General features: G+C 39.3%; 1 protein-coding gene across 2 annotated transcripts in view; it reads right to left on the bottom strand.

Annotated features, from left to right (window-relative positions):
- edc4 (enhancer of mRNA decapping 4) overlaps positions 1–12,596 on the bottom strand; it is a 34,560-nt gene that overhangs the window by 21,024 nt on the left and 940 nt on the right. The window contains exons 2-20 of one of the 2 annotated variants that reach the window (XM_033635224.2): positions 10,778–10,940; positions 10,471–10,582; positions 10,045–10,144; positions 8,661–8,847; positions 8,235–8,382; positions 8,045–8,149; positions 7,730–7,842; positions 7,402–7,485; positions 7,188–7,283; positions 6,832–6,931; positions 5,269–5,449; positions 4,903–4,969; positions 4,617–4,708; positions 3,861–4,039; positions 2,531–2,610; positions 1,413–1,545; positions 1,026–1,321; positions 580–810; positions 35–136 (exon numbers count right to left, since the gene is read on the bottom strand). In XM_033635224.2, the coding sequence (XP_033491115.2) occupies positions 35–136; positions 580–810; positions 1,026–1,321; positions 1,413–1,545; positions 2,531–2,610; positions 3,861–4,039; positions 4,617–4,708; positions 4,903–4,969; positions 5,269–5,449; positions 6,832–6,931; positions 7,188–7,283; positions 7,402–7,485; positions 7,730–7,842; positions 8,045–8,149; positions 8,235–8,382; positions 8,661–8,847; positions 10,045–10,144; positions 10,471–10,582; positions 10,778–10,940 (2,569 nt within the window). The remainder of the gene's footprint in view (positions 1–34; positions 137–579; positions 811–1,025; positions 1,322–1,412; positions 1,546–2,530; positions 2,611–3,860; positions 4,040–4,616; positions 4,709–4,902; positions 4,970–5,268; positions 5,450–6,831; positions 6,932–7,187; positions 7,284–7,401; positions 7,486–7,729; positions 7,843–8,044; positions 8,150–8,234; positions 8,383–8,660; positions 8,848–10,044; positions 10,145–10,470; positions 10,583–10,777; positions 10,941–12,596) is intronic. The other variant, XM_078168197.1, reaches the window with a different exon arrangement.

Raw genomic sequence — 12,596 nt, 5'->3', positions numbered from 1 at the left:
ATTAACAAAGAGACTGCTTTTTTATTTGTGTTACCTCTGCTCTGCGCCAGCTTCCTGACTGTCATTCTGTGTGAGGTGATAGGAGCGTCGATGGTAAGGTGAGCTCAAGTGTCTGTCGTTTGACTCCTCTCTTGAACTACAACACAGTAGACACACAAGACACAAACCTCTCTTAAAATTGTTTTTCACACTGCTTTCATAATTTCAACAGATATAAACACTGACCGAGTCATTTTGTCAATGCCATGTCATCCATTTACTGTATGCTTGCAAGCCTTATGCAAATGCTTGTTTATGTTAATGTGTGTTCATGTCCAGATGCTTTATATTCTTTTGTATGTTAAGGGTTTTGGAAATAGTGAACAAAACTGCTATACCAGTAATAATTTCCCATGTTTGGAAGAACACAAGCGGTTACAATCCTACAAAACATTATGAAATGCTTGAGACTTTTATACAAGTCATTTTCTCAAAAGTAAAGTGGTGGTCAAATTTTGAAAATACATTTTTAGAACTTTGTTAAATCCTTCATGTAGATGTTTATGTTTAAAGTATGTATTTGTACATGCAAATTCTTACCAGTCACCAAGACCGTTGTCTCTCAGACTGTTCCTGGTTTCTCTCGTGATATCGGGTGCAGCTGGCCAAGGTGTGTGGCTAACACTACCATCTGAGGACCCTCCACCAACCCCAGGGTTCTCCTGTGATAAGGCGTTCTCAAGTAAAGATGGGGTGTGACTGAGTCTGGGCTCTGACTCTACGGCCCCGCCCACTGATCCATCAGCACCTCCGAGTTCGAGGGGCAACAGGCTGAAACAAAAAACACAACAGTCTTGTCAATTTAAAGGCCAGTACTGGTGTTTTTGCAAGTATGTTTCGTATTTTGGAGTGTATTTGTTTAAAAGCAGACAGACAGATGGACTTATTGACCTTGCTTACAGTTTAAGAGTTGTTTCTCATTGGGACCATTAAATCAGCATTTATTTTTGTGTAGGTTATATTATCATTGCTTGTCATCAACATACCTGTTGCTGTTGGCTGTACGTGGTGAGGTGAGAAGGTGCAGCGCAGACGCAGCAGAGGCCATGCTGTCTGTCTGAAGGGCAGAAAGAGGTAAGGGCTCCAAGCTTGACACCATTCCACGCTGAAGCTGCAGAGTCTGAGATGCAATCTCCGGCATGTCCTGGGACATGGCTGTGGAGGCTGAGGAAATGACATCAGGGGAGCGTGCCCTGGTCGGAGAAGCCAGAGGTGGCAGGAGGGGAGAATCCAGAACCTGAGGGCTGTCGAGTGCAAGAGGACCACTAGGGGACGCTAAAGCCTGGAGATGGAGATGAGGAGTGTTATGAAAAAAGACCATGCTGTTCAGAATATTAAGAGGCTGGTAGAAGCAGGAGAGTGTCCAGTCTTACTTGTAGGCTCTCCAGTCCAGGCAGCAGCACAGCAGAGGCAGCTCTTGGGCTGCTGGTGGAGGTGGAGACTGCCAAACTGCTGCTGCTGTTGTTCTCTGCTCTGTTAGGACTCTGACTCACATCGTCTATAGCTCTGCATACAAAAAAACCACAGACACACTGTACTCTGGGATACACGTTCACATGTGTGATCAGAGGTTGTTATTCTATAGTTGATAGACAGTTGTCTGGGTCCACACCTTTGAATATGCCTACTGCACCAAGTTCAAGTTGATTGATTCATCTGGCATCGTGACATGAAACAGCAGTTTCTCAGTTAATATAACAAACAACCAATGAGCACCTTGGGGGGAATCAGCGCCATGGGTGGAACTAATGTCAAGCTGTTGTCAAGCGTCGTCAAATGGTGTGCTGAAACCAATGAGTAGTAATAACAACAACAGTGAACGCCGAGAAAGACGCCACTATGGAAGCTGTTCAAAAGCAACATATCTTCTCAATATCGCCTGACATCGTAGTTTGTTTTACTTCGATTCACTCCACTCCTAAAACCCTGGCAAAACAGGTATGTTGGCATGGCTACACATCAGTGAGGACTTAAAATGACATAAGATTCTGGCCGATACATTAAGTTGGTCTCTAGAAATTGGTTGCAAAGAAAATCCAACCCCCCTCCCTTATGGAAGTCGTTTAGAGTGGAGGCATTGTCAGACTGAAGATAGAAAGTGTAGGGAGCTGAAAATTCTGTCTGATTTCAGGCAGGATAAACAGAGTTGAGGAAGAAGAATTGAGAAATGAGAAAGAAAGCAACTAACATGTAGCAAGTAGTGACGGTCAAAAATTTAAAGTCAAACATACCATTGCTAACATAAAAGAAAATAGCTGTTGAGGTAACAAAATACCCAGTAAGTTCTATGTGACTGGAGTAACGAGAGTTAAGAAGCAATGAAAAAGTTTCATGATGAAAATGTAACAATCCATACAATCCAGTTTCCAGCTGAGATCCTAAGTGCATTAGGATACAGACAAAATGAATGTTGTTATATTGCCAGACTATAAAATACATGTGCTAGTCACGACTGACCTCTTATTCTTCTAAACTGCATAGAAAAGCTCACCTGTTAGTTGAGTCTGAGTTGCTGCTGATAGCTGTCACAATAGTCAGACTGCTGGCACTGCTGCCAGGAGAGGCCGGTACCTGGGAGGTGACAAAAAAGTGATTTACAAGCAGCAAATATAATGAAGTGTTTCTGGAAAAAAAAAAAAAAAAACTACTCAAAACACTACTTTCTACATTATCCTGCATTATTTACCTTGTCATACTTTCTGATGTTCATCAGTTAAAAGAATACTTCAACCACAAAATGATCATTTGAATAGCTTTTTCTTGCATGCCTCCATAGTGAATGAGGAATCCAAAAACAAAGAAATTTTTGATGAACTATAGTAAACTGGGGCCAAAACTATATCAAAACATCTGTTTAAAAACTCCCACACAACTCTTGCAGTATAATCCAAGTCTCATTTATCCAGTTGTTAGTTAAAACCCTTGCATATAAAAACTCTCATGCAGGGACGAGTAGGGTGTGGCATGTGCGTGCAGCTGAAAATACAACTGGATAAATGAGACTCTGATTGTACCGCACTGGTGTGTGAGATTTTGTAAATGGATATTTTGATAAGGTTTTGCTGTTATTTAACGCAGCCCCCCTTTATTCCAATTCATCAAGAATGTTTTCCATTTTTGGATTCTTCATTCACCGTGGAGTCATGACAGAAAACAAAATTTTCTTCAGAAAAAATTCAGAAAATTCAAAAGAATTCAGCGAAACACAGGGTAAGTAATAGATACAGAAATCATCATTTTGATGATCATAGTAATCAAAGTATTCCTTTAACATTTTGTAGGAGATCGCATGAAACTGGACAAAAGTAAAGAAACCTGTAGACAACTCGGATGGGTCATGTCCCAACCCAAATGAATCCATGACAGTCACATTAATGATGAAAATCTTTAGAAAAAATGTTATCAGAGAGTCTTGTTTTGTCTAGTAATAACACAAATCTCATCCTTCAGTTACCTCCCAGCCTCTCGCCTCACACGTGGATAAAACTGAAGACCCACTTTATCTTTGGCTCTTTAAAGTTGTGTCTCCATGTAAACTCAGCCACAGTCGGTAGGCAAGTTGGTCTTTAGTTTGTAAAGACTGTGTATAAACAGGACTATGGGCTTGTGTCTGCTGAATGCCGGTAGCATCACTCAACTGATACGTGGGAGAAGGTGCTATTCATGGGGCCAGATGTTGCTAGGCAACAAATATGAAAATGTTTGAAGCACGGTGTTCTGTTCAAGTGTTTTGACTATTTTGTAAACTGCATGCTGGAGTCAATCATCAACCAGACAGCCCATAGAAAGATAGAGAACAGCAGAATAAAAAGTGTTTGTACCGAAGTACTTGGTGTCATGAATGCGTCAGGAGTCATCAGCTTGGTCCCACTGCTGGCGCCTGAGTTTGACAGGAAGTCAGTGGGAGCAGGAAGCGATGGGATCTTCCTTAGGTCAGTCTGGGAGCCACTTCCTGATTCCTTGTCAGAGCTCTGGTCAGTAAGATGGTCTGAAAACCCTGCTGGATACAGAATCAAAGAGTGCTTCATTTGTTAGGCGATATTTGACATACAAAGAAGGCATACACACAAGGTGCCATGTGAAACATGTAAAGCAAATAAACCAATGTGTCTTTATAGCATCTTTTCATATTCATAATCCACGATTTCTATAATAATTTCGCACTGACACATTTAATGAAATCTAAGGTCAAAGACCAAATCAAAGGATGGAGGAGATGAGACAGTGAAATGAAAGGGGGAAGATCAGAAAGAAGCGCATGAGTTAAATACAAAAACTTGCTCCAATAATGAAAATATTTATCCCTTTAGTAAAAGACTGAGTTAAATGTTTAACACGCTGGATAAGTCAGCTCTTAAGTTACATTACATACCTGTTTTTAAAAATAAATAATTTAATATTAACCCATCCCAATGTATTTCTATCTGAACTAAACCTCTATAGCTTTTCTCTTTTCAGAGTTTATGCAGGAGAATTCACAGAAGTTAACAAATGCACACTATGAGAAAGAAACATGTACAAATAAAGATTTGTCCTTCGCACATGTTCTTTTTTGACTTCTTGGGAGTGTGACTTACCAAAACCATCTTGGGAATCAGAATGGGGCAGGAAGGCTGCAGAGCTGGAACCCAAGTTGGGCTGAAACCAGATCTGGACATCCTGCAGACTCCTGAAAACAAATACAGCCACAAACACGCTAATTTAAGACGACTGTGATTATTAAGACTTCACTTGACTGTTCCAAATGAAAAGCTAGTCTTTGGTGTTTGGAAACTGTAACCACACTGCCCCTTGGGGACAATAAAGCTCAACTCAAGCAAATTTGATCTTAACTCTGACATCAGGCAGTGGAAGGAAACTTACTTGGTGTGAACACAGTAGAGTTTTATTTGTATCCCAGACTTAGACTCTGTGGGTCCTTGAGTGCCCTCTGAAAGAAAACACAAATACACACACATGCATGCACGCACGCACGCACGCACGCACACACAAGTAATGCTGTGTTAACTGGGATCAATGCTGCTACATATTTAATGCACATTTTAATTCAATAGTGTTCCCAAAAAGTCCCAACTGAAAGCTGAAAGCAAATGAATTGCTTGTTTTAAAGATAACCGTGTGTTACAGGGAAGATCAAAGATTACAGGAGTGAAAAGAGTTACTGCTTTTTTTTTGTTTATCAAGCATGTGTGTGTGTGTGTGTGTTTGTGTGTGAGTGAATTTGCACACCTGTTGTCATGCTCTCGCTCTCCTCCTCTGCAGTGAGGACCTCAGTGTGTCGCAATCGGCTGTGGGCAACATCCCGGACCCCAAAGCTGAGCACTGGGTGGGTCAGCAGGAACTCTGACACCGCTGTGAAACTGGCCTTGCCTTTCTCCAGATCCTGCCGCAACTCCATCACATACAGAACCTGGCAACAAAAGACATCAGCGTAGTATAAAGCGGTTATGTGGGTGGCAGGGAAAATGTCCAGAAACCAAGTCCAACACATCAAAAATAATGGGTCACTTTCACGGACAGACTAACCCTAGTTTTACAAAGAGTGGCCTCTTAAACAAAATTGACTAAACGGTCTCTCTCAGATGTGGCATAGTCCAAGATTTAATTCAACTAGTGTTTAACTGTCTGTTTAATTATCTGACATTTTGGATACGTGGCTTGTACAGCACTTTGTTCACTGGGATGTTTTATATTGTAGCACTGTCTTGTTTTTTTCTGTTTTGTGTCTGTTGACAATCACTTGTTTTAATCTTGTGTTGCTACCTATCTTGGCCAGGACTCCCTTGAAAGGAGATTTTTTTTTTTATCTCAAAGGGACGGATCCTAGTTAAATATAGGCTAAAGAAAACTAGAATTATGACCTTGCAGTTGCATGCTTCCATGAACCTGTCAAGTTTCTCTACACTTTATATTCATGTCTGTCAGAATGTGGATGCTTCACACATATCTTTCCCCAAGTAGCACAGAAGATATATAAAATTAGCAAAGTTTCAAGGTGGGCACCCAAAATTAGTATCACCAATTCAGTATCTGGTAATTCAGTACCTGACCAAAGCCCTTCTGTTCCTGAGTTATGGTGCTAAATAATGGCCAGAAAAGTGTTTTTGCAGAGCATTATGATGTCACAGTGAAGCTGACCTTTGACTTTTTGGATATAAACTGTCATCACTTCATCATTTTATCCTAACAGACATCTGTGTGAATCTTTTTCATAATTAGTGTATGAATTTTTGAGTTATGGCCAAAAACATGTTTTATGAGGTCACAGTGACCTTGACCTTTGACATCCAACCACCAAAATCTGATGAATTCATTATTAACTCCAAATGAACATTTATGTTGAAATTGAGGAAACTCCCTCAAGGCCTTCTTGAGATGTTGCTTTCACGAAAATTAGACAGACACAAGGTCACAGTGATCTTTGATCACCAATATCTGATCAGTTCATCCTTGTATCAAAGTTAACAATTGTACCAAATTTGAAGGAATTCCCTCAATGTGTTCTTGAGAAATGGCATTCACGAGAATGACACATTTGCAAGGTCACTGTGACCTTGACCTTTGACCACCAAAATCTTATCAGCAAATTATTGAGTCCAAGTGAACAATTGTACAAAGTTTAAATAAAACCCCTCAAGGCATTCTTGAGATGTCATGTTCACGAGGATGGGACAGACAAACAGACGACCCAAAAACATAATGCCTCTGGCTAAGACTATCGCCGGCGTGGGGGCATAAAAATCATAGTATTTGTGAACATTATTTAAAGCAAACTGAAAACATTGGGCTGACCTTCCTCTGTACGTCGGTGAGGATAAGATACTCAGCAGAGAGGTCCACACTGGCCTTCAGACTCGGCAGAACTGATGAGTTGAACAGATCTGGAGAAAACCTAAACGATGAAAAACCACCATTAGTATCTTTAAATCTGCTGCTCTTAAACAACAGTGGAAATCAATAGGATGAGCTTCAGATAGCAGGAATAGTCTTCAACACATCTCTTTATTTGAGAACTAAATTTGGACTGGTATGAAGCACCAATTTGATGGGAGACTTCCAGGAAGACATTTAGTAAGGTCATGTTTTATTACACAGGATACAGTGCATAAATAGGATTTCAATTTTTAATGATGAAGAAAAGCAATGACCTGATGGTCTGTAAACAGGTCCAGGAAACTGTGCACCACATTTTCAACTCCTGGTTCTGATCCGCTCCGGTTATGAGGAACCGCCAGAAAGGAACTCTGCAACGTGGAAGGACCAGAGATGACAAAGACAATGTAAAAGACCTAAAATTTAAGGCAAAAGCTTCAGATGTCACAATTTTAACTGAAAACTGTGTGTGCACCGGTGTATACTAACTCTGGGTCCTGTCTTTTGTGGTTGTCACAGAAAAGAAGGCAGGAAAGGGGACGTCCTCCGTGGGGCCGCAATTCATGAAGACATCTAGACAACAGAGTGTGAAGAGAAGTGGTAAAGTGAAGAAGTTAAGAAAACCACAACAACAAAGTAGGTAAGGGCCAAAAAAGACAATAGGTCAGTAAGTGACAGATTACAACATGGACCTCATGTTTCATTTCATTCAGCTATTTTTTGGTTAAAGGAAATGACATTTACATTACATGATAATGTATAAAAATAAATATGACGGTACCATAATGCTCATTAGAAAACCTCCCTCCTTGCTTACCTTGGCTTATCCTGTCCCCCCTCAATGTATATCTGCCAGAACTTGATGTATCCATCATGGCTGGCTGTGGCTAACACCGTTCCATCTGGAGACAGGGCCCCTTCACTGACTCGCTGGAGGGGCAACATACACAATCAGTACTGCAAATAATGCTTCTAACAAACCCAAAATCATAAAGCACACCACTTTGTACTTGTTGTTATTGTGGTTTTATTTTTCTAATGAAAATTAACATTTTTAGTACTGAAAATAGTTTTGAATATTGTCAAACATTCTGCAAAAATTCTTACACTGCAGTTTTATCCTGACTCCTACCTGGTTATGTCCCTTGACTGTGATGAGGCCTTCTTTTACATCTGTGGAATCGACAGGCCAACTGCTATTGTTGGCCCTCAAGACTTCCAGGTCCCACACCTCAGCCTAGAAAAAAGATGGTAAACTTGTGGATGCTAAGTTCCCAATATTCTCTCTCCTGATTCCATTCTGATAGCAAAAACACTGATACCATGTCTTCGTGAAGAAGGGCTAAGGTCTGGCTGGTGTCGTCCTGGTTCTCCTCATTGTCATCCTGGATGAACGGGCACCAGATGAGGCGACGATGAGAGTTCAGTGGAGTGTTTTCTGGCCGTTGGATATGAACCACCACCTGATCACTGCAGGGAGCATGGGTTAAGGTAAATAGGGGAAAAAAGACAATTTCTTGATAGATTGGTTTCCGTGATTACTACTACACCAAAGCAGGTTATGATAACGCAGGGATTTGTGTAAAAATCACAAGGCAGTTTGAGCTGCTGTGAGTATTATTTCCATTTAAAAAGCGATGAATAAAACAGTGGAAAGGCAAGCAGTAACATCCACTCTGCAGAGACGCACATAGACCTGCACACCCTCCTACACACTCCATTCCAATGTCTCCCACATGTCAGGATACAGTATCTTGTTTCCAGTGCAGGTGAGCTGCCAGACCATCAAGTTGCCCGCTTCATCTACACAACCCAACAGGGAGGAGTCGAGGTGGGCAAAAGCCAGATCTGTGACAGCTCCAGTGAAGCCCTTCAGAAGGGAGCGCTCGGCGAAACTCACACTCAGGACACGAATCATTGCATGGTTATTGGCTCCTGAGGAAAGAGATGTTTGTTTAAAGAAAAAGATAAAGAGGCACGTAGTATCACAGAACTCAATTCAGTTGAGTAACTATTTGATCATATAATATGATCAGATAGTTGAGCAACTATCTGATCATATTATATGAAAATATCTCTGTAAGTAGTGGAATGGGATAATATTTTCCTGCTTCCTTCTTACACCCACACAAACACCAGTTTTTGATAGAAATACTTTTTACTAAGGAAATAGTTCCTATGTTAACTGTAGACAGTGACATGACATGTTTCTTTTGCATGTGCATCTTTCAATGCTGTGAGCATCACCATAGGTAAAGAAGAAACTAATGTTTATACACTGTATTTAAACTTGTTTATTAAAGCTTTACTTCAAGTACATTAAAAAAAATCAAGCTCTTGATTCTTCATTGTTGCTGAAGCTCTTTTACACTGACTGTTGAGGTCTTGGTTGGTACTCAGTTTTGCTTGACAGCCTACTTTAGAAGGAATTCTGGTGGTTCGAAACCTCTTCCATTTCACAATTATTGAAGCGACTGTGATTCTTGGAGCTTTACAGTATTTACGGTATTATTCCTCTGCCTTGATCTATGCCTCGCCACAATTTTATCGCAGAGGTCTACATCCAGGAATACACAGGTGTGTGTGCTCTCCTAAATTATGTCTAATCAATTCAATTTGCCACAGATGGACTCTGATTATGTTCCTGACACTTCACTAGGATAATTAAAGCAAACACACTGAATTAAAGCAAAAGAGTGACTACAATTTGGATTGCCACGGCAAAGGGTCTGAATACCTATGTACATGGAAGATTTCAGTTTTTAATTTAAAATAAATTTGCAAAAATGTCTAAAAACAAACAAAAAATGTTTTTACTTCGTCATTATGGGTTATTGAGTGTAGACTAATGGGCAAAAATGGCAATTTTATCCACTAAAAAATTAAATCTAGAGCACGAGAGTCTGAAAAATGTGAAGAGGTTTGAATACCTTATGAAGACACTGTGCATGAATTGTTATGGTTTTTCCCACTGCTTTAGATTAAAAACAAAATGAAAGCACTGTATTGTAAACACCACATATCATGTATGATGACCTGAACTGTCTGTAGTAGTAGTTCTTGTTTATCTTAAGTGCTTTTTGATATTTGTGTCAAGTGATGGAAGAAAAAAAGGCATTCCAGGACTCTCACCTCTGATGGCGTAGGCCAGGAAGGAGTTGGACACGGCTATCAGTCTGCCATAATAATATTTGTGTTCCCAGTCGTACTTGGCAACAGGTTGAATCTTCACCTGAATGAATAAAACATTCACCATTCAATTAATGTTCTCTAAACAAAGTTCATTAAGTTAAAGCTCAATAAATGAACCTTGCACTTAACACTTATCTCATATATATGTATACTTCTGTGATCATTAGTATTCTTTAAAAAAAAGTTATTTCCTGATTAGAGAGGCAGACATCTGAATTTTTAAAAAGCACTGTAACTAATCACTTGTCCAAAAGCAAGCACTACATTCTAGTAAGTCATTTTGACTCTCATACATTGTCAGTGTTGTAGATTTCTATTTCCGTCCCCCTGATTTATAAACTTAACAGAAACAACTTGGCTTCTTACCTTGTTGCTGCCACGAGCCTTGCTGTTGATGCTGGAATCTTGACTTGCCACAATCTCCACATTGTTGGAGGTGATGGGGATACAGGTGGAGCGATCATCACCCGAAAGGCAGCTGAAATTAGAGCATATACATTTAAGTTCAACAGGGATTTAGTTTCTCAATAACAAAAGTGCTTACAAAATGTCTCTGCATTTTAATGATGAAATTTAAACAGAAGATAGAGATCTCTATGTGCTTTTGCCTCATGTGACAAAGTATGCCTAACTACTAGGTTTTACAAGTGATTGATTCTAAGAACGAACTCACATTATCTGACACTCCTGAGCACTGCTGAGGTCTGTGGAGATGGGTCTGCTAGATTCTGACATGGTGGACCGATCAGTGCCTCCCAGAAGGCCTGCTGCTCCCAATAGCCCATTCAGCTCTCCGTTAAAAGATGGCATTCTTGGGCCATCAGTCGATGGTGCATCTGAGGAAAGACAATAAATGCAGGGATTATGTTAAAACACTGTACAAAGATGTAAATGAATATCAAGATGGAGAATTCAAAGCCTGCAAAGAGAAAATATTTGTTCTAAAGGTATCCTACTGTATTATTCTGACAGTGCTCACAGACCAATACAGAATTGTAATACCTACAAAACCTTACACAAATAAGTGTAAAAGAAATCCATTTTAAAATTTAAAAACATTTGGTGTTTCAAGATTAATTTTGACTATACTTTCATATATTAGAAAGACAAAAGTCCACCTCAGAAGGTATCAATATTCCAGGTTAATATTTGCCCTAGTCTTCAGTAACTAGACTCAAATAGGGAGGTGGAAGAATTCTCCATGAGAAAAACCATGTCACCATCATCTGTATCCTAATTATTTGATATTATAAATATTACTCTTAGTAAGTTGTTTATCTTTTGTTTTTAATATATTTAGTCATTTGGACAGAGTAACAAAGTACAACTAATAAGGCTCCTCCTACATACCAATTACTTCCTTTTATAAGTAAGGACAAAGTTGTCTGTGAGATGCTTATCCCATCATTCTCCCTTTCAGACACCAAACAAACCACATCTTTCTGTAGCATAATATTGTTTTCACACACATTTGATATGTCACAGCAGGAAAACTGCAGGTAGAACTACTGACATTAATAATGGCTGTATTCAATTTATGTTTACCCTTCCAGTTCAAAAGTCCTGCTTAGTTATGTGCATGCTGGCTGACAGCCATTACTTACTGGGACACTTCAGTCAATCAGAGCCCCAATTTGCTCAATCTTCTCTTACAATTGCACCACAAATACATAAACAAACATAACCCCCCACACCACACATCCATCTGCGTCCACAGTTTTTGCTAGACCTCCTTTTTATGCCTTGTTTACTAGATACCCTCTAGTCTTAACTTATGTTGTATTGCTTTTTGGTTTTCATCATTTGTCTTGGTCTTATTTTAAATAATTAGATGTTAATGTGTTCATGTACCTGTCTTTTTTTATTCTGTAATCACTTTATTGCACAATGAAAAATATTAAGATAAATAAATAAACAGATCAACAATCAATTTTATCAATTAGCCTACACCTGTTCTTTACCTCTAACAACAAATCAAAATGCCTGCTGTAAAAAAAACATCTATTGGCATCAATAAAGAGCCATTTGAGTGGCATGCTGTCTTTCCAAATACTTAAATATGATTTTAAAAAAGGCATAAAATCCTAAAATCCACGTCTACTGCAGAGCCTTGTCCTGAAAAACGTATGCCAATACTTCACTAACAATAATAAGATCAGGAGCAGATCAAATACTTTACTATTCAACTGGAATATAAATCCTGTCCGAGGGATTCAATACACAATGTTTGGTTTTGCTATTGCTATAATGTGGATTAAATCAAATATATAGCTTGAAAAAGTTGCTAACGCCTTTAATCACATGATCACATACTTCATCGTATTTTTTATGTGTATCAATTGTTTCTGCACCTCCACAGTCCATAACCGTATATTTGTGTGTAGCTATGTGAATATGGTGTACTGCCCAAAATAGATATACAATATAACACTAGACTACAAAGGTAAATAGCGTTAGTACAGGAGCAAAACATTCTGGAGCACGACTGAGTC

The sequence above is a fragment of the Epinephelus lanceolatus genome, chromosome 5 (genome assembly GCF_041903045.1).
Source record: "Epinephelus lanceolatus isolate andai-2023 chromosome 5, ASM4190304v1, whole genome shotgun sequence".
Lineage (NCBI taxonomy): Eukaryota > Metazoa > Chordata > Actinopteri > Perciformes > Serranidae > Epinephelus > Epinephelus lanceolatus.
The sequence above is the reverse complement of the archived record's forward strand: the minus strand, read 5'-3'. Positions and strand labels throughout refer to the sequence as shown.